This window comes from Phoenix dactylifera, chromosome 10 (genome assembly GCF_051530095.1).
Source record: "Phoenix dactylifera cultivar Ajwa chromosome 10, Ajwa_hap1_PhDact_Kaust_v1.1, whole genome shotgun sequence".
Classification (NCBI taxonomy): domain Eukaryota; kingdom Viridiplantae; phylum Streptophyta; class Magnoliopsida; order Arecales; family Arecaceae; genus Phoenix; species Phoenix dactylifera.
In genome coordinates this window covers 30320627-30342761 of record NC_143199.1, presented here as the reverse complement: position 1 = coordinate 30342761, position 22135 = coordinate 30320627, and the positions used below count along the sequence as shown (strand labels likewise).

The 22135-nt window shown below is 38.0% G+C and overlaps 1 protein-coding gene across 4 annotated transcripts; it reads left to right on the top strand.

The window, feature by feature from the left end:
• Positions 1-672: 672 nt before the first annotated feature.
• LOC103698398 (K(+) efflux antiporter 2, chloroplastic) lies at positions 673-21789 on the top strand. Of its 4 annotated transcripts, XR_016396713.1 has the most exons (22): positions 676-1039; positions 1882-3530; positions 5351-5519; positions 5728-5818; positions 7554-7690; positions 7799-7858; positions 7948-8067; positions 8525-8593; positions 9063-9128; positions 9349-9438; positions 10415-10519; positions 10593-10721; positions 11004-11213; positions 11427-11576; positions 14815-14868; positions 14975-15033; positions 19050-19156; positions 19505-19571; positions 19656-19832; positions 19986-20042; positions 20175-20249; positions 21503-21789. XR_016396713.1 is itself a non-coding variant. In XM_008780399.6 (21 exons), exons 2-21 carry the CDS (start codon positions 1921-1923, stop codon positions 21620-21622), a joined length of 3615 nt encoding a protein of 1204 aa, XP_008778621.4. In that variant the 5' UTR covers positions 680-1039; positions 1882-1920; the 3' UTR covers positions 21623-21789. The 4 variants fall into 4 exon arrangements, 1 of the variants encoding a protein (XP_008778621.4); XM_008780399.6 differs by lacking the exon at positions 19050-19156 and having other exon boundaries at positions 680-1039; XR_015969490.2 differs by lacking the exons at positions 14975-15033; positions 19050-19156 and having other exon boundaries at positions 677-1039.
• Positions 21790-22135: the final 346 nt, after the last annotated feature.

Here is a 22135-nt window from a genome sequence, read left to right as displayed (position 1 = left end):
AGAATCTTAGGAATCAAACACAACCATGCTTGACATGCTTCCTAGAATCTTAGGAATCAAACACAACCTGCTTACCAAAGTTGAGGTTTACAAATCGATAGGCAGTAGGGTAGATTTCATAAACATCAAAAATCTGTGATTGTCCGGAGAATGCCAACCATTGATCATGCATCATAATTAGTGATATGAGTAGCCATATGCCTCTCATATCAGTCATGCGTGCCCAAGCATTGCATTTAACCATGCACCTCCCTGGTAAATACACACCGTAGGGGTGTTCTAGATCTCAAAGGACTTATGTCTCACCAACCCATGTTCATGCTTACCAAATTGATAAGTGGTGGGGTGGTGTGAGGACCTGTGCGGATATATATTTAGTCTCATGTCCGTTATTTGTCGAGAAAATTTTGGGTACTTATACAGTATCAAAAAATTCAAATAATACTTTTTAGCTAGTTTTTTTAGATGAGATTCTGGATTACCATAAATGATATCAGAGTAGATCCAATATACCTCTTATGTCACTCATGTGCCCAAGCATTACATCTCTCCGGTCCATGTACTGCATGTTGAAAATGAATGGCCTTTGGCTGAAAGAGTTTTCTGGCTGGCTGGGACGCGGATCCTGATTGGCCGAAATGCGGATTTTGATTGGCCGAGATGCGGATCTAGCTGCTTGCTCTCCCGCACACCAGCGACTCTGGCGTTCGGATGCGGCTAAAATTGGACAAAATGATCAAACCAAACAGACGGCTGAAAGAAGAAAACAAAGGGGAGGATGAATGCGAACACGTGAAACGGGAAGGCCATCGACGTGATTGGAAACAAAGCTCGGGACCCATGGGAGGCATCTCTCTTCCCGAGCTCTATTCCGTCTTGCTCCGTGAGTAAGCAAAACCACTCTCCTCCTTGTAAATCCCCGAAGCAAACCACAAGGAAGCCCGCGCGATGTCTTCGAGGTCGCTCTCCTCCTCAGCATAAATCCCGACTCCGCCGTAGATCTCTCCACCTCCAGCTTCGTTCGAGATCCTTTCGATCGGTGAGCTCCGCTCTCCCTCTCCCCCCCCGTCTTTCTTGCTCTCAATCTCTTCTCTGGAGCTCAATTTGACGGTTTCTTGAGTCGATTTACAGCTATTTCCTTGAATTTGGCGTTCGATGTTTCCAAGAAAATAGTGAAAACGATGCAAATGATTTTGTTTTGGTTCTTGTATTATTGTATTTTTTATGGAGATTTTGCATGATATGCTTGCGTTTGTTCGTGTCTGATGGAGTTCAAGTAATCAAGGGTTCTTGATTCGTGGGTTTCTTTTGGAGGGGCAGTGAGGGTCGAATTAGAATTCGCTATTTTCAGTAAAATGGTCAAAACGATGCAAACGACTTTGATTCGGCTTCCGTATTCGTGTTTCTTTGAAGGATATCTCGTGTGCCATTTGAGTTTCTTTACTAGCGTTGATATCCAGGGTTCTTGATTTAGGTTTTTCTTTGGATAGGCGGTGGAAATTTAATAAAAGATTTACATGTTCAAGAAAATGTTCAAAATGATGCTAACTGCTCCAATTTGCCTTCTGCATTCTTACTTTCTGTTGGAAATTTTGTCCGGTATTTGAATTATTGAGTTTAAATGCTTGTAATTCTTTATGCCTGATGGAATATGGGTCTTGATTTGGGTTTCTTTTGAATAGCTGGTGAATGTTGAAATAGAAATCTGACGTGTTGAAAAAAATATTCAAAATTAATACAAACAACTTTAATTTGGATTTTCTATCTATTTGTTTCTTCTGATGGAAGTTTGTGTTACATTGGACCTCTTGAGTGCTATTTTCCTGCAGTTCATGAAATCTGATGGAATCCATGCTTCTTGATTTGGGTATTTTTGGATAGGTAGTGGAGTCTTCGTGTACTTTCCTGGAGATTGGAGAGATGGATTTGGCTCGTGGTCTGCCACAATCCAATGCCTTTAATCATGGTGTTGGTTTGAGTTCTGGGACAGTGAATTCTTGGCTCAGGAATAGAAGAAGCAGTTATAATTTTCTTGGAGAAACTAGGGTTTTCTATAAATTATGTTCTTTGAGGAGCGGAAAGGGTGGATCTGTTGGTGGTCGTATGATGCTAAGTACAGCTTGTGGGGGAGATTTTGGTGATTTCTTTCGTCTCTCTCGGCAGCAGAGATCTTTAGATTTTAATATCTTGAACCCTCGAAAACTTTCGAAGGCATTATTTATGTTCCAGTGCCAGAAAAATGATTCTTTAGCATATGTTGATGGTAACAGTCAAGATATTAGAAAAACTGAAAGCTCTTCAAGCGATGAGCAAAAGCATCCGCATGAGGGTAGGGGTGTAGGATCCAAATCTGTTGTAGAGCCAAATGATTCGGGGGAGGAGGCAAAGGAAACCTATCAAGTGGAGGATCTGAGGGAAGTGCTACAAGAAGCACTCAAGGAACTGGAAGTCGCTCGACTTAACAGTACAATGTTTGAAGAAAAGGCACAAAGAATATCGGAATCTGCAATATCCTTAAAGGATGAAGCAGAAAGTGCCCGGGGGGATGTTACTTCTGCTGTTTCTACCATTCAGGAGATTGTTAATGAAGAGAATATTGCTAAAGAAGCTGTACAGAAAGCCATCATGGCACTTTCCATGGCTGAAGCCAGGCTGCAGTTAGCAATAGGAGCTTTGGGTTCCAAAATGGAACAAGAAGAATCACCTGAAACTTCTATGCAGAAGAATGAGGAAGAAGCACTCTTGTCTGCCCAGGAAGAGATTGAGGATTGTCGGGCATGCTTGGCAAAGTGCGAGGCAGAATTGAGACAAATTCAGGCCAAGAAAGGAGAACTGCAGAAGGAGGTAGACAGATTGAGTGAGGTTGCTGAGAAGGTTCAGTTGAATGCTTTAAAGGCTGAGGAGGATGTGGCTAATATAATGCATCTGGCTGAACAGGCGGTGGCTTATGAACTGGAAGCTACTCAGCGTGTGAATGATGCAGAGCTTGCATTGCGGAGAGCTGAGAAGGCTAATGTTTCTGCTGATGCTGCAGAGCAGCAAGCTGTGTCTTCCCAAGAGCAGCTAAACAATGAAGAACCTCCTGTTCTGGAGGAGGCAAGCAAGGATGCTGGAGGTGATATTACTACTGAGGGAGATGAGAAGATCGAAGATAATTTATTAGCTGGTGATATAGCTGTTAAAAGCATTGAAGAACTCAAATCATCTGATGACATTGATGGTCAAGAGAATGGGAAGTTGAGTTTGGATTCTCAGAAGGAAGTAGAGGCTGAGGTGGAAAAGTCAAAGAATGTCCCACAGGCAAAGAAGCAGGACATACAACAGAAGGACCTGACCAAGGAGAGTTCTTCGCCTCTAAATGCCCCCAAAACATTGTTAAATAAATCATCTCGGTTCTTTTCTGCATCATTCTTTTCTTTTAAGGGAGAAGGAAAAGAAGTCACACCTGCATCAGTCTTCCATGGGCTTATTATTTCTGCAAGGAATTATGCACCCAACCTGGTTCTTGGAATAGTGTTTCTTGGGATGGGGTGAGTTTTATGGTAGAGCATTAAGTTTTATTATTTTTGCATGAAAATTTGTCTCTTTATCTTTTATTACTATGGTTATATAGAATGTTGTGCTGTAGAACTGTAATCTGTTGTATATGCCAGTGGTTGTTGCTGCCGCTAGAATTCAAGGTCGGTAAAGGTCAACTTTGTTCCGAGGTGAAACTGAGGTCGATTTGTGCGAAACTTGGCATCGTGGGAGGTTGGTGAAATTATAGGCCGTACTTTGAGGGTGCGAAACAAAGTCCACTTGACGGAGAATTTCCGGCAGGGGACCCTTCGACAATCAAGTCGGTCGAATTTTAGGGAAATAGTGAAGTGTGTGTGTGTGTGTGTGTGTGTGTGTGTGTGAGAGAGAGAGAGAGAGAGAGAGAGAGAGAGAGGGTACATTGAAAGATTGATTGGGGTAAAAATGACTTATCTGTAGATCCTCCGGCTTCTCCTATATATAAGAGGGGGTCGATGTCAGTTATCCAAATTGGTGGGGTGTGTAATAACTGCTTGGTAACGACTCGTTGTGCCATAACTGTATAGTATTGGTTCTCCACGTGGTGCGAACGACGGCAATTTTGCCGATCATGTGATTATGGCTGAGTTGGTGTAACTGTTGCCGAGATTGTGGGCGTGCAACTAATGGACTTTAATTGCTTTCCAACGTGTTGTATCACCTGCCTTGGCCATTACCAAGGTAAGGCACCTCAGAAAACTCTGAAGTTATACACTTCGGTCTAATCCCAGGTTAGCTTGGCAAATATTTTCCACATCAGTTGTGCTGCAACAAAGTACCATGTTGTGTGAAGCCATGAGTATAGAGATCAACATGTATGTAAAAAGAAATGCAGAACAAAAATATTTGTAGATAATGCAGCTGTTGATTGGCTATTTGGTATGCATATTAAAATTTTGTTTATAAATCTGTACCAACCGTAATCAGTATTTTGGGAAAAAGATTCTTCCCTTTTAGTTCTATGTATTGATTCTTTCAACCTAGTAGGCATAAGTATTAGATGCTCTAGTGATCTATTCTCTTAAGAGCCGTAAGTCGGTCATTGGATCCTTGATACCACTGAATATGGAATAAAAGTTAGCTTCATTTCATCATCTTAGGCTCGTTAAGCTAAGTGTTGGTCAAAACTTAGCATTGCTACCTTATTGCTTGGTCCACATCTAGTAGAGTGGGATCTGCCTCCCCCTTAGATCAGATCTGGCAGAGTTGCATACACAATCCAAACTAGCACAATGCGTCAAAAATATTAGCTCTATGCCTATCTAGTAAATGGTTGATTTTGCATTCAAACTTTAATCCCAATACCATATTTAGATGTAGTAGTAAAAATATGAATATTTATAATTGCTTAAATTTGATCAAGTTCAAACCAAATACAAGAATATGTATGTGCCTGTCTGGATTGGCAACAAGATATTATCTGTTAGTTTATAAAGTATATTCATATGCCAGGAGATCCTTTCTCATGTGGATTAAAGTGTATTTGTGGTAGTGAAACAATTGTTTGCTGCAGCATTACGGTAAACTTAAAATGTCTTGCCACAATATATGCTCTTGTGATTAGCACTTGCAAATAAGCAACATCTAACATGGCAAGTCAATTTTATACAAGAGTGTCAACTAATGTTACTTATGTCTGCTTATAAATTTCATTGAAAATATTTGTCTTTGTACCATTACTTTCTTGTGCTTTTTTTTCTGCTGATTTCCATGTACAAGTAACAAAGATAATTCTAAAAGACTGTATGCTATTAACTACTCACAACACCATCTTTCGTTCTGATTGGTCCCACAGGGTTTTCTTTCTTAATAATCGAGCAGAAAAGAATTCTCATTTGCTTTATCAGCCAGATATAGTTACTGGTATTGAAGAAGTTGCTTCAACTGCAAAGCCTGTCGTTCGAGCAATAAAGAGGATACCAAAAAGATTAAGAAAACTTGTTGAGCTCTTACCTCAAGAAGAGGTTTATGCCTTTTTTATATTGAAATTTCTCATAAGCTTTCAGATTGTAGCAGCTAAATTATTTATTCCTTGGTGAAGTATATCTTGCAATTTCTAATCTATAGTTATTTTAATAAATTTCAGGCAGCCTTTCACTAGTTTTATGCGATATTAATGTTGCATTTATGTTGATAAACTGTTTGGTTGTTGTCTTTCTTATTTCTTTCCAGATAAAAGAAGAAGAAGCTTCCCTTTTTGATGTGCTATGGTTACTTCTAGCTAGTGTTGTATTTGTACCAATATTCCAGAAAATACCTGGAGGTAAGCTAACATTTTCCTTGTTGAATTTTATTCTAAAAACATTACTGTTGTTATATGTATATGTATGTCAATATTTGGGTGAAAAAGGATGGCCTAGTGCACGAGGCTCACACTATTGCAAGGTCTGCAGCAAGGTTCACCGTTTCTGTATCGAACCTTGTACCGGTAGTCCGGTACCATTCTATTACAGTATCGATATGCAATACGGTACGAGATGGCAAGGTGTTCTGAGTGTTGGTATATGAGACTGCGTACTGATTTGGTATCGTATGGTATGCTCGGTACGGTATCGATAGGTACAACGAACCTTGGTTTGGAAAGTGTTGGATGTACGCAGCCTTACCTCTGGAGAGGTTGTTTCCATGTTTTGAACCTATGGCTCTAGGTCATGATGGAGCAACCTTATCGTTGCGCCAAGGTTCACCCTCATCTCAATATTTGGATGAATATTTTGTTTTTTGCATCTATATCTTTGAGATGTTGCGATCACCCTTTTCTTTTTTATTATGTGAATGCTCTTTTTTGGCTTTGGTTTTAAGTTGCTACTTACCATTTGATGCAACATTAAGGTTGACACTGCTGATGCCAATTCCAAGTCTGCATGAAAAAAGTGGAGGTTTGATTTTGAAGTATGCCTCGAATCATGAAGATGGTTTACCTATTAGATATGTATGCATTTGTGCATGCGCATGTGTGCCTATGTATATAGGTATAGGTAAATCTGGGGAGAGGGATTTGAACAAGCTTGCATTGACTGAGGAGGTTGTTCTTCTTGGAATGAATGATCAAGAATGGTTGGTGAAGCCAATAAAAAAAATCCGGACAAGCTTTTTTCGGAAATGGTTAAGCATGATGTAAATTACTTGAGAGTGATGATTTTTCTTCTGGCTAAGATTAAGGGTTGATTCTAAGGCCTTAGCGTTATATGCATTTTGTAGGTAACATGAAGGTGGTCTGTTCATATATTGCACTTGTAGAATTCAAACTGTTAATCTGGTGAAACATGTGCAGGATTGAGGTTCCAAAAGTTTGTGGAAATAGGTTAGAGTATATTAAATGCAATGTTGGTGAAAGCACATGGATCGAGTTATATTGTTATAATTAGATTTGATGAAAGAGATACCTTAAGCAGTTATTTTTATTGCCTCGACATTGCTTTATTAAAAGCATGATGTTATATGCAGGAATGATTAAATAATTATAGGTCAGTTCCTACGGTAGAAATGGATTTCTGAGATCTTTTGGGTTTCGTAGATGGGTTATGACTTTGGGAGGCCATACCGGTCACTTATTTGGCCAAGTTGGGCAATAGCATTGTAATTTTGGCAATGAAACATTATAAGCACCTAAATTTGGTTGGCCGCATAGCAGTAGCGGAAGATTGATCTTATTAAAACCTTGGATCAAGGTTCGCTATACCGGTGTGTATCACTTTATACTGAGCATACTATACCATATCATTATTGAATTAGGACTCAGTACAAGGGTCTATCAAGTTCCAATACACATAACCAACCTCCATATCGGGTGTACCAACATTGTGTCAGAATGGAACCAGTATGGAGTCTGGTGCCGTGATTTGCGAACCTTGCCTTGGATTATGGTGTTTTTTTCCTTGCATGAATGTATTGAAACTCACTCTCATTGGACACTTAAATTGTGATAATTTCAAGTGCATGTTTGAAGCATATTTTGTTGCATTATTATGTCTGTTTTATTTTATGGTTTCTTCTAGGTAGTCCTGTACTTGGATATCTTGCTGCTGGTATCCTGATTGGTCCTTATGGGCTATCTATCATCCGCCATGTTCATGGGACAAAGGCAATTGCTGAATTTGGAGTGGTGTTTTTGCTGTTCAATATTGGGCTTGAGGTATTGCCTGAAATTTCTTGCCAAATTAATATTAGGGCTTGTTAGATGTTCATTATTGATAGTCCATTTGTAGATTGAGTTCTGAAATATTTGATTCACAATTTGCAGCTTTCTGTGGAAAGACTTAGCTCGATGAAGAAATATGTTTTTGGGCTAGGCTCTGCTCAGGTAACATTCTCATTTGGTGACCTTCATATAGATGTGGTCCTATGCAAGCTGTTCTTTTTCCACATTTAGTTGTTATTGGCAAACTGCAGGTTCTGGTGACTGCTGTAACGGTTGGCCTAATTGCTCACTTTGTTTCTGGGCAACCATGCCCTGCAGCTATTGTCATTGGTAATGGTCTAGCGTTGTCATCTACAGCAGTTGTCTTGCAGGTATCTTTTATCTGCATTTTTTTGGTCTATTGGCTTATGCTTGCAAGTTTGCTTCTTCCTTTGAACAATTTAACAAGTCACTACATACCACACTTGTTTTGGCTGATTTTTGCCAGATGTAGTTGATCTTAATGTTCCTACTTTTCCTGCTTACATTTGCAATTTTGCGTCTTCATAGCTGGCTTCACTATATAGTACAAATTTCTATTTGTATTATTATCTATTTTTTGACTTAGAATTTATCATGTCAACCAAAAATATTGGTTATTTTAGTTATTGTTCTTGTACCATGCATATTTGATATTCCATTTTTTTGGTGCTGTTGCATATATTTCAGTTGTATGATCCTTTGTTAAATAGATATTTTTTTAAAAAAAAATCCACTTAATCACCTAACAAAAAGTTCATATCATGAGAAGTTCAGCTTACTTGTCTGTATCCGTTTGTACTTCATAAGGTGCTGCAAGAACGAGGGGAGAGCACATCACGGCATGGGCGTGCTACATTTTCTGTGTTACTCTTCCAGGTATCTGCTTTCTTGTCCAAACTTTGCTTTACTGCTTTTGTACTCTGCCATAGATTAAGAGCCTCAATGTCAGTGTGAGACTCCTGTCTTCTCTGCTAGCTATAATGTTTATTGAGTTGTGTGTTCTTAGATAGAGTACTGTTTCACATTTCCCCTTATTGTTGCTTGTTTGCTCCAGTTTTTTCTAGGAGATTATAGTGAATGAAAAATGCAATGTAAACGTATTATGCTTCTTGTGTTTGGCCCTGATTATATTTTCTGTTCCATAGATTTTATAGGAGTTGTATCCATGGTATGCCATATTGTACCATATCGGATGGTATAGGGCGTACCATACCGTTCTGGTATATGGTATGGGGCGGGTGTACCGATACTTAATACGCCGAACCGGCCCTCTTACTGGTATAATCAAACATTCAAACTCGCTCAGTGGCTTTGATGATATTCTCTCTACATTGTTCTCTCTCAGGACTTGGCAGTGGTGGTTTTGCTGATACTGATACCTCTTATTTCACCAAACTCTTCCAAAGGAGGGGTAAACTCTCTCTCTCTCCCCCCCCCCCCCCTCAATTCTTCTCCCTACTTAGATTTTCTGCTTGTTAATATCCTACAATATCTTCTATATATGCTTGCATGCTTTAGTGGTTCTGAGTATGTTGGTTCGTTCTTAGATTAGTATATAAGTGAGTCATGCTTCACTCTTCATGCTCCTCTCTGTTATTTATATATAAGCAACACTTTCTTGCTTCTCTCAGGTTGGTTTCCAAGCAATAGCAGAAGCACTTGGACTTGCTGCAGTGAAAGCGATAGTTGCTATCACTGCCATAATTGCTGGAGGGCGCTTGGTAAGGCTAACCCTTAGAATCTAAAATTGAATTTGAAGCGATAGAACTGAATATGCAAATTAGTGCAGTGCATGATTGATTCATTCCAATATCTTCATAAGCATGTTTATCTGTGTTGAAGGGGTGTATGTTGGTTTGCCAAGAGTGCATGCATATATGTCACTATAGGAACTTTGCTTTACTTGAAATCCTGATTAGTTTTGATGCTTCAGATCCATGGCTTTTTTATTTTTAGCACAACACTAAATGGCCTCTGTGTTACACTGCAGTATTGATTCTTGAAGTACAGACTTGTATATGCCTGTGCGACTGTTACTATTACCTGCTGTGTCGTGCAGAATATTTTTAGTGATAAGCTGTCTTTTTTCCACTGTAGTCAGTCTGAATCATGGTTTCAAGTGCTGGCCCACGGAAGACTTGTCCCCACACCATACAAGGGCCCGCATGTTACTTCTAAAACTTTTTTAATAATTTTTAATTTATAAGGGATCTTAAATTCATTTTTAACCTTTTTTTTGTTATGGAATGGCATATGTGCTAGCATGGCAGGTCATGGTACATGTGTCCTGTCTGCTCGTGGCCAGCATTCCCCATGCCACAAGACTTGAATCCTTTGACTACAAGAGCAATTCATGCGTGTAACTTGTTACTGTAGGGCGTGCAGCATCACTAAGTTTATATTGCAGAACTTCTGCATATCTCTACCATTCTAAATATTTAAGTGTTGTTGCACAGGAATTGTTACAAAAACTGTTACCACAATAATTAGCTTACTCATTTAAATATATGCAACCTTTGACTATATGGAACAAGCTCTTTCCATGAAACAGGACATGATAAGTGTAACCTTGTCCATGTTGCTCAAAACTGCATGACCGCGATTCAGCATGATAGAAGTTCAGGATTTCCATTCATTTATATGTTTAATTTTAAGATATATTAATCCTGACCATTTTCTAATATTGCATCCTGACAGTTTCTTCGGCCGATCTATAAGCAAATTGCAGAAAACCAGAATGCAGAGATTTTTTCGGCAAATACCCTCCTTGTTATTTTAGGAACGAGTCTTCTTACAGCACGGGTAAGTAAAGCTATATCATTTCTTCTTTCAGCAATTCCTTAAACTGATAATTTGCAGTCTCTTCACCTGACAGGCTGGACTCTCTATGGCTTTAGGAGCATTCTTGGCTGGTCTCCTGTTAGCAGAAACAGAATTTTCATTACAGGTTGAGTCAGATATTGCCCCCTATCGTGGCCTTCTGCTAGGGCTGTTTTTCATGACAGTAAGTGCTCTTGTTGACACCTGATAAATTGTCATATATGTATTTGTGATTATTGCTGTTTAGCGAACTAAATTGGTAGCACTGAACTCTGTTCATTTCCTAATTTGACTGCCTGAACTCTGTTCATTTCCTAATTTGACTGCCTGTTGTATGTTATAGTCTTATTTTACACTGATTGAACTGCATCACCTTCGCTGGCTAATTTTCTTAATGATATCATCAGTAATATTGGCATTTAGTCATTTAACACATTTTTTTTCTGTTGGCCATTCATCTTTTCAGGTTGGAATGTCAATTGATCCAAAACTACTCATTTCAAACTTTCCAGTCATTCTTGGGACATTAAGTCTGTTGATTGCTGGAAAGGGTATACTGGTTGCCTTTGTTGGTAGAATGTTTGGCATTTCAAGTATAGCTGCAATAAGAGTTGGCCTTCTGCTTGCACCTGGTGGGGAATTTGCCTTTGTTGCTTTTGGGGAAGCTGTAAATCAGGTTGGCTTTTCTAAACTGAGTATAATATTTCTTGTATCATTAGGCATGCTTCTATGTGTCAGAATGTGCATTAAGAGTCAGCATGTGGTACCTGCAAAAATTAATATTACCATATTGAGACAAGAAAAGGAATGATGTCCAGTTAGAGATACTGTTTCGTTTGCTTGACATGGTGAAAGCCAACTTAGTTTTTTGTCTGGCCTATTTTTGTAGGGCATACTCTCTTCTCAACTTTCATCTTTGTTGTTCCTGGTTGTTGGTATCTCAATGGCTCTTACGCCTTGGTTAGCAGCTGGAGGTCAGTTTCTTGCATCTAGATTTGAGCAGAATGATGTTAGAAGACTGTTACCAGTAGAAAGCGAGGTATAATGTGTGTTTTAAATTATTCTATTTTTGACATGTGTTATTTTTATTATTCCATCATTTTTTACATTTGTGGAGATTCATTCTGGTTACTGGTTTGCTTATGATTAATTTCTTGTTTATCAAATTGGAAATGAGAAATATATGTTTTTCGCCCATCTGAATGACTTGTTGAAGTGGATATGGTTGTACTGGCTTCTTCTTGAATAACCAGAACTTCTGTGAATTCCTCAAATGAGAAAAATGAAGCCAGTGGCGTGATATTATTATCATTAAACTTATTAGATGCTATCACAAGACTAGTACTGGCTTTTTCTTGAATTGGATATACTTGTACTGGCTTTTTCTTGAATAACCAGAACTTCTGGGAATTCCTCAAAAGAGAAAAATGAAACCAGTGGTGTGACATTGTTGTCATCAAACTTATTAGATGCTATCACATGACTAGTTTTGTTGCGAGTGGAATTATACGTTGTTTCTTATTGCAATTTGTGTTGGATCTGTCTTAACTTGGGAAAGATGTATACTCCTTCGGGTTTGACTTTATGGATCAAATATCAGATCTATCAAAGGTTTAAAATCTCTTTATAACCAACTCTAAGTCTCATCTAAGCCCACATGAATTGATCTTAATGTTTGGTAAGGCTGTTTTGGTGAGAATAAAGTTTGCCGTGAAACAAACCTTTAGACACCTGACTGGTATGGGAACAGCTTATGAGCCAAATTGAAAACCTTAATGTTTGGACCTCAGTCTAACTTTCCTTTAAGTAAGGGTCTTTTCCTTAGTCTTTCTTTTTTTCTTCCTTCACTGGTTCTTTTATATGTCTTAATAATATTGGCATTGTTTATATATCTAATATATATGTCAGTTCCCTAAATGAGGCTGTCTAGATAACATAAATCTCACCACTGCTAGCTTTGGCACAAAAATGATCGTGAATCTAAAAGAGTCATTGTTGGCTGGTTTTAGCTTTGAGGTTCTGTTGGATACAAGTATCAACAGAACAATGATTCTTCTTCCATCTTTCGGGTACCATTAATTGGAAGGTTTTAGGTGCTCTAATACCATGATAGCTTGAAAAAGAAAATTGATAGACAAGGTTACATTCACATTAAAAATAGAGTCTATTTACATAGTCAGTTATGAGAAACACTGGTTTGCCTTATTATGCTTGTAGAAATGCTTCATTGATGTCAATATATTTGGGAAAGAGAGTTGCTGATTTTGGGTTGTACAGATATTGACATTATGTGTAAGGAACAAACATGATGATGCTCGTGATTCAAGTTTATGAATTTATTAAGCTTGAGACTCGAGGGAGACGTTGATCAAAGTGTGCTTAGTGATAGTTATGGAGTTTTTGGAGAACCGTAGGAGGCAGAGTAGGATAGGTACAAAGAAACAACTTTTATTGTTATATGACAAAAGGGACTGAGTGTTCTATATTTAATAATTATGTTTCTAAGGAAATGTTAAATCAAATTGAAAATATTTGGAAAATGATTTGATGTTGACAGGACATATGGGCAATGGCCCTCATAATACCGTCCACAAGACGTTGGCATGATGATGGTTCTGAAGTTAAACAAGTCATTTTCCTTTAAACTCTAAAGAGATTTGGAACAAAGTTACAAGATCAATAATCTCTTCGCTACCTTAATAATCCAAGTGGAGGGGGTGAGGTATGAGAGTTCAAATATTTTACTTGGTCGAGGAAGAAAATGCTCAGGATTCCGTGCTGTCCTCGTTAAAATTAAAGACAAAATTTTGATCACAATGGTCAAAAAGACTAGCTATACTTAAATGCAAAGTATTAGTTACAATCATAATTTGCATACACTAAGATACGTTGCGGACATGAATATTCAGCACACTAATAAAAGAAAACATATGACTCATTGAAGCTTGCAACTATAGGAAAGAATGTGATGAACTGAATAAGTCGATGCTCCTTTGGTGGTTTGGATCTTTCGTAAGTGATGGCTAGGGCATTTGGAAAGTTTAATTAAAGGGTATCCTGGACTTTCTAGTTTACAAGTTTAGGTGTATACATGGTACGTCATACCATACCGAACCGAGCGGTACAGAATGTACCATACCGTACCAGTTCGATACTGGCATACGGTACGGAGGGCGTATCGACACTTAGTACGCCGAACCAGCTCCCATACTGGGCATCCCGACACAGTGATAGGGTGGCACTGGTACGGGGCCCGATATCGAGACGGCGTGCCTTGTGTGTATGTATAGATATACCAGGTTTTACAGCTGGATGTTGTATTCAGCATATTGTTAGACAAAAATATATGTTTTATTGAAGCTTTTTCTCAGCTAAAAAAGAGATCAAAGCAACTTCTTACATATTAATAATTTGACAAAGAAACAGCCTAGAGCATATTTATGTGTTTCTACTTATGTGCATCTGTGTGTGAAAGAAAACTTATATAACAGAATTTGGGATTTGGATGCTTAAAGCAGGGATGAGAAGGAATTCATTATCATAAAAAATGTTAAAGATCCAGGTTTGCACATTAAAACTGATATCAATTGATATGGTGTTCTTGTTTTGTAAATAAGCTAATTATTTGACTTTTCTAATATTATGCTGGATTAAAAATTGTCACATCATACCTGATAGGTCCTGTAATTATATTGATTGAGCTTGGTAAGGTAATTTTTAAGCTAATTTTTATCACAGGTAGAAGGTTTCTTTCAGGAAATCTTTCCCCATCTTGTGAATGCATAGAATATTAGATGGTGCATGGTGCTGGGTTTATTTTATTCAAATATTTAACTTGTATGGTACGCGATATGGGTAGCATGGACTAAATATGAGTAAATTTCTGTTTGCATCGTTCTTCTATCTGTAGAACTGTAGATTCTATAATGGGGAAATCGATGAATTTATTGTTAAAATAAGAGAAAAGTATTAGCTATGAGAATGTCAAAACACATATTATATATTGCATTTGTGCATGCTGCTTGATTTTCAGCTTTTAGCATGTATCATTCTACCTAATAATCCAGTTTTGACTGTTGGCTGATGCTAGGATTGTATGTCTTGCATTAATTTTACTCACAGAAGTTAGTTTGATGTCCAAGTAAGAATAGTTATATGTTATTTATGTTTGCACTTCTTGGATTGATTTATGATCTGATATCATTCTTGTTGTTATTATATGTTTGCTTTCTCATCCTCCATCTCTAAGATTTTTGTGGATGTGCTTGTATGTATAGACTGATGACCTGCAAGATCATATTATCATATGTGGATTTGGCCGTGTTGGACAGGTGTTTTCACTATCATCCTCTTTGACATTTGCAATTATTTTAAGTAAATCAGTCCAATGATGACTTCAATCCAATTATTTCTTCTATGTGTAAACTTTTTTCTCAGATCATAGCACAACTCCTTTCAGAGAGGTTAATTCCATTTGTTGCTCTCGATGTTAGAAGGTATCATTCACCATCCAATACAATATTAGGGTAAAGACGGAATTTAATGTCCTATAATTATATTATTCATGAATCTACAAGATAAACCTACATTCACTTGCACAGATAAGGAAACTGGTATGTATACATCCAAAATTGATAGAGTACCTTTGTTCTATGAAACAATTTAAAAGAGAATGACCATGATTTGATATTTTGTTTTAAAAAAATTTCTACCATTTGGAACCTGAAGTGGTCACAGAGATGGTAAATACATGTTTTGGTCCCATTTTAAGCTGGTGCACTAGATGCATGCTTTGAAACAAAATTATAGCTATGAAATGTATTGGTTAGAACCCGGTATTTTCGTTAACTTTAACCAGTAAATGTAAATCTTTAGTCTTGGTTGTTCGATTAATTATTTTTTCGTCAGTTCTATGTATTTAAACATAATCTTTACCACTCATATATAAAATGTGTGATATGTTCATGGCTTTAAGCCAACATGGCATAGTATGGCGGCACACATACCAAGTGAGTGCCTTATCAGCATGCAACACTAGCATGGTACAACAACATGTCATTACTTGGCATGACAGTGCATGCCAAGTACTGGTGTGACACAGTAAGTTACATGTTATACTGATGCCAGACCAGCATGTGCCAACCATTTATTATATTAAATAATTTACGATCTATTATTTAAAACAATTTATGTAATGACTCGACCTGATTAGAATGGGTTTGGCCCAGATTTATTGAGTTTGAACAGCCTTTGGCACGTGTGCCTTGCACATGCAGAGCAGAGAGGAAGACTCTTGATGGGAGTCTTCTTCGCTCCCGATTCCATCAGAAATCTGGAGATTTAGGACCGTCGGACTCAGGCGAAGCCCCAAATCTTCCCTATAAAAGAAGAAGCCTCTCCTCCTCTAAGCAATTTCAAACCAAATCCCTCTCTAAATCACAGCCGATTTCAAGCTTTTTGGATGTGATTTTCTTGAATTTCTTCATCGATCTGACAGCAAGGCCTTGCCGGACTTAGGTAAGGAACTTAAGCCTTTCTTCTCTGTTTTTCGGTCTCATGACTGTCCTCCCACCTTGATTGGCGTCAACAAGTTGTCAGAATTCTATTTGATTAGAGGCACCCCTGTTACGGCCCCTTTCTCTTGTTCACCGCTGCCAGCCACCAGTTTGGACCGGACTTTGCCGCTTCCTAGAGTCCTTTGAGGCCGTACAATGATGCATGTCCGTCGGCCAGTGAGTCAACTGTGATCAAACTAAGTTTCTTTTGGTTTATCCCTGTTTTTCTTTTACTTCCTCATTTTTCTTTGCTGATTGATGACTGTTGCCGACGATGTCACGACTGAGCATCGCTCTAGGTTGCTGCCGTCATTTAGCCAAGCCTTCCATGCCTTCCTCTCTTTGAGAAAGAGGGAGAGAGTTTTCCCTTATTTTGAGAAAGGAGGGAGAGTTCTCTCTGTCTATTCTCTCTCTACTCCTCTCTCTCTCTATGTGTTTTAGTGGATCCAGTGGAGGATTTGAGTCTTACTTTGTGCATCTTAGGAGGAAAAAGAAAGAGAGAGAACTCTCTCTCCTTTCTTAAAATAGGGGAAAACTCTCTCCTTTCTCTAAGAGAGGAAGGCATGGAAGGCTTGGCTAGGTGACAACAGTAACCTAGGGCGGTGCTTGGCCGCGACATCACCGGCAACAGTGATCAGCCGATGAAGAAAAAAAGAAAATAAAAGAAAAAGATAAACCAAAACAAAACACAGCTTGATCACAACCAACTCATTGGCCGACGGTCATACATCGTCGTCCAACCTCAAAGGACTCCAGGAAGCGGAAGTTTGGTCCAAACCTGCGGCCGACAACGGTGAACAAGGGAAAGGGGCCGAAACTTGAGTGCCTTTGTTCAAATAGGATTTCGATGACTCGCTGGCTCCAATCAAAATGGGACAATAGCCATGAGATTGGAAAAGAGAGGAGGGCTTAGGTTCATTACCTAAGACTGGCAATACTTTGCATCCTTACTGGCGGAGAAACCCAAGAAATCTCGCCCAAAAAGCTTGAAATTGGGGGCGATTTGGAGAGGGATTTGGTTTGAAATTGCTGAGAGGAGAGTTTTCTTTTGTAGGGAAGATCTGGGGCTTTGCCTGAGTCCAGCGACCCTAAATCTCCCGATTTCCAACGGAATCGCGAGAGAAGGAAACTCCCATCGGGAGTCCAAGCCCAATAAATCTGGGCCAAACCAGTTTTAATCAAGTCAGATCATTACAATTTAGGATCTATTATTTAGAAAAAATTGTAACCAGATTGATATTGTGGTTTGACTCCAGTTATGAACATATATACACCAATAAATTTATCATCCATATGATATGCATCCTCAAAATTCCAGAAATCTTATGCTCCTATTTATCTTTAAAAGATAGTTCTATTTCTGATCATATCCATGCATTCTGAAGTAGGATCTGATACCTATAATGATTTCTACCTGTTCAGAGTAGCCTTCCAGTAGATTTTGCTTTGGCCAACAAAACTTGGATGGGATGGGTATCTCTTATCATCTTGGCTCATTAGGGAAATGATACTTTTTAATTTTAAATTTAAAATCTCTCTCACACAGAGATAAGCTGGATTTGTTATGGACCTCCCTAGTTTCTTTATTGTCAGGATTTTCAGAATATGCGATATGCCCTACACAAGCAACTGATGTACAAATAAATGAACTCGGGTACTGCTGTTGCCAATAGAACAAAGAACAAAACAATCAGTACATCCAAGTTCAGAATTCAAAAACTCCTCTTTTGTTTACTCAAAATGAGTTCCAAATCAAAGAGAAAGTGGGGCAGAAAAAGAAATTATTTTCCCATCCCTTGTCAGAAATTTAGCTACAAGGCCAGTAACTAGGCATCTTGTATGAGTTATGGTTCTCTCTTCTTTCTTTGGAAAGCCATCAGGTCTGCATAAAAACATTGTCTCAAAGAACCCCTCTCAATGAACCATTGAATGACCCACTATCTGTCTCTGGTTTCCCTTAGCACAGTTACAGCTAATGAAACCTATGCTTGCATGGGTTTCATTTTGAATATTTAGATGGATTCAGTAGTGTTCATGGCAAAAGCAGGCTTTTACTGCCATTTTGATCCTTCACAAAATGCCAATATGTTTTCATTGTCTTCTACTCAGCAAACATCAGCATTCTGCTTGCCCCACTTTGAGGGTTTTTCTCATTTGGCCTGCTCAAGAGTTTAGCGCATTGAACATGATATGGTCTTGGACTTCTCAAGTAGCTTATCGAACAGAGTGCCTCTTCATTGGAAACTGCAACTCTCATCCACCTTTGGACATCCTCTGGCAATCACTAGTTATATGATAGTAATGGATGCCATCTATCTTCTTGAAGTCTTTCTGCTGAAAAAAAAGTATCACTTTCCTTTAGATGTATCAAACTATTGGGTTTGGTGCAACTGTCTTGGGTGGAGCACCCAGTGATTGTTTACAGAAAGCTCTTTTATCAAACCTTTTCCTGGTAAGCAGATGTTATCAAGTATTTTGTGAAGACCCATATATGAGTAGTCCATATCTAACAAAAAAAAGTATAAAAGGTGGTTAACATCCTCCTCCATGGGGGCATAGAGTACACATTCCATGTCATGAGGTATCATGTTGCATTACAACTGTCTTCCCCAGACAAGGCCAAACAATAAGTCTTTTAAGATCAGGAGTCCAGAGCATAGCATTACTTTGCCTATTAAGTACAGGAGTGGGATTGCTGGGATATCAAAGATGGATGGATCTAAAGAACGACCGCTATATTGCGGAAAGCAGTTAAGACTCGAGACAAATATACCTAAACTCCTTGTCATATCATTGGAACTAAAATTTGTTAATTCCAGAACAAATAAGAGGATAATTCAGTGCCATGCAATCCTTATGCTCTACAATCCACATAATATCACTTTTGCCCTTTTCCGCTCTAGCGACGCAGATGAGTTCTCTTGCAAACTCTTTAACTTTTTTTTTGATATACCCAGGATTTGAACCCTGGACATCTTGAAGGCAAGCCCTTGAGAGTAAATTGCCAACCAACTGTCCTAACAGTTATGGGCAAATATGACAATTGTTATATAACCACTTGAAGGTAAACTGTTTACAATAGGTCTCGCTTTTGCAGCTATGAGAACCAAGTTTTGATAATGCAACGAAGTTATATACTAACATGGTAACTAGGCAAAAGAGTGACAGATCAGAACAGTCAGATAGGTCAACAGAGGGGCAAAACTTTTATCACTTGCTCAACTAATTAATACAGTGTTTTATGTTTAATTTGTAAACAATTTTTGCTGGTTCCTAATACAAATATGGTTTGTCTATTCTACCAATAAAAAGGATCTTCTTCCTGCAGCTTAACTTTTACTTTGTTGTATTATTTTTCCTTTCATATCTAGAACAAACAAAAATTATTCTCATTTTACATTTTTGTTACCAGTGACCGGGTGGCAGTTGGACGTGCACTTGACCTTCCTGTGTATTTTGGGGATGCAGGGAGCCGGGAGGTTAGGAGAAGTTTTAAAATTTTAGAGTATGCTTACTGTATTGATTAATTTGCATGGCATTTTTCTGAAAATAATTATTGTTAGGTTCTTCATAAAGTGGGAGCTGAGAGAGCTTGTGCTGCTGCTATAACTTTAGATACTCCTGGTGCAAATTATAGAACTGTTTGGGCACTGAGCAAGTATTTTCCAAATGTAAAGACATTCGTTCGGGCCCATGATGTTGATCATGGCGTTAATTTGGAGAAGGCAGGTGCAACTGCGGTAAGTGATACCTATGTTATCAATTCGATGCCAAGGCCAAATAAAGAAGAATCCAAGATCATCATAGCTAAATCTTGATTTGAATATCAAATAGAATATATTCCAAGAATCTTTCTGATATTCTAACCAAATTGAATATGAAATACTCTCAAGGTTGTCCCAGAGACCTTGGAACCAAGTCTCCAATTAGCAGCTGCTGTTCTTGCACAGGTAAAGAAATACAAATATTGCTGTTATTAGATTTGCATGAATAAGTCTCTCAAGTATTGAAGCGACACAAATACAGATTGCATTTGCTTTTATTTTCTGATTCCCTAGAGTTATTTGCTTTGCTTTGTGCAGGCCAAGTTGCCGATGTCAGAGATTGCAGCAACAATCAATGAGTTCCGAAACCGTCATCTCTCTGAGCTAACAGAGGTGTGTAAGCATTAATATTGAGTCCCAATCTAACTTAAGTCACCAGCCTTTTGTTTCTCTTAGTTTCATACCTGCAAATGGCTGAAATGCTTTTTTCTTTTGCACCTTCGTAAATTTATGGCATCGGGTTATTACAAATTCTCTTGTGATAGAATATAGTATAGTGTTATATCTATAATGGCCATTCAAACAGCTTCAGCCTCTTATTAGCAGTATACATTTATTTGGATGACACTCCCAATTTGGAAGCTCTTTGGAATTTTGCTCCTGCACCTGCTTCTGTACTGCTTTGTTGTTATATATTTTTTGCTTTTTCAAAGGTACAGTAATGCAGCCAGAGTCCATTACCAAGTAATTAGCACTTCCCAAAGAAATCACATGTAAGTATTGAATTGGGATTGCTGAATATCTGAGAGGGTAGAAGGGAATGGACTGATGGATTCTCTCGAGTCTAGATACTTGGGACACCAATAGCTTTTTTTTTGGTCATGACAAGTATAGCTTGAACAATGATGATGTTGTTGTACCTTTTTGATAGTATTATTACTCTTCCTATCCCTATCTTTCAAGAAAAGGTATAGAAAGAAACACGAGGTAGTGTACTATTAAAAAAAAAAAGCAATTATAAGTACTCCTTTTTGAGCAACCCACTGAGTCATCAAAGACTTGAGTTGCCAGAATTTGAAAACTTTGTTTTGTGGTTTGGTTTTGCATGAATAAAGTGACTTTCAGTTTACTCAATTTTGATTAAATTATAAGTAATAAAGTATATTAATTGAAAGTAGAGATAATAAATAATGAAAAATAAATATGGGAAATAAACAAATTAGATGTTATCATATCATATATTACACATTGTTGGAGGTCTTTGGAAGCATTATTCCAGTGCTTTTCACACTGAGACAATCAAAAATTGTTTTAAAGAAAATCATGCTTGGAGTGCCACGTATCATCTAGTCATTTAATTGGCAATATATATAATGACAAGCGAAAAGCCTGTAAGATTTGAGTTTTAGAATAATTGAATGGCGAACATCAGAGTTAAAAACTCATTAAAGCTTGTTTTAAAAGTAAAGACGATATAAAGGCATAGTTTTGCCAAGTTAATAGTGAATCATGACTCTGTGGCTTGATCAATAGTCTGACAACTGTATCTAAGTGATAAGCACAGATTTTATTGCGGCTTCAGATTTTATTAGTGAAGTACTGCAATAAGTTCCTGCTGTTCATTAATTAGTTTTCTTTTTCTGCAGTTATGTGAGACAAGGGGAAGCTCGCTTGGATATGGATTTTCACGGGTTATGTCTAAACCAAAGCCTCACACTTCAGATGCTGACGAGAATGAAGTTGCTGAAGAAACATTGGCAATCTAATTTTTTATGATTACAAAATTTTTGAAAACTGTATAGCTGATAATTCATTCCAAAAGCTAGAATTGTATAGACAGATAAGGAAAACAGTTAGCGCACTCCATTAAAGGGTAAAATTTTGTTCAAATTTTTCAATGAATCCTATGATATAGTGTACCATTGCCCTTGTACTTCAGGTATCATTTCGGTATCTTCTGTCTGTAGTGCAGAAAAGCCCAAGGTTTGTATTTAATATGACGATATATTTCTGGTAGGCGCCTAAGCAGTATGTTCATTGCAATCTGTTGGTATCAGTTGCATGAGTGCTTACATCCTGCTCGGTTGCTGGCAGCTCTTTCAGAAAACAAGTGCGTCGTAAGCTAAACTTTAACCATATCATTCCTCCTTTCATTCGTGATGCAGATATCCTGAAGCTGCAGTGCATAGTATTTTCAGAGATCGTGAAATCTCTTCCTCTTTTAGACAGGATCATCTTTCAGGCACATCTAAGCTAAGGAATGCATAGTGGCGTGTTTT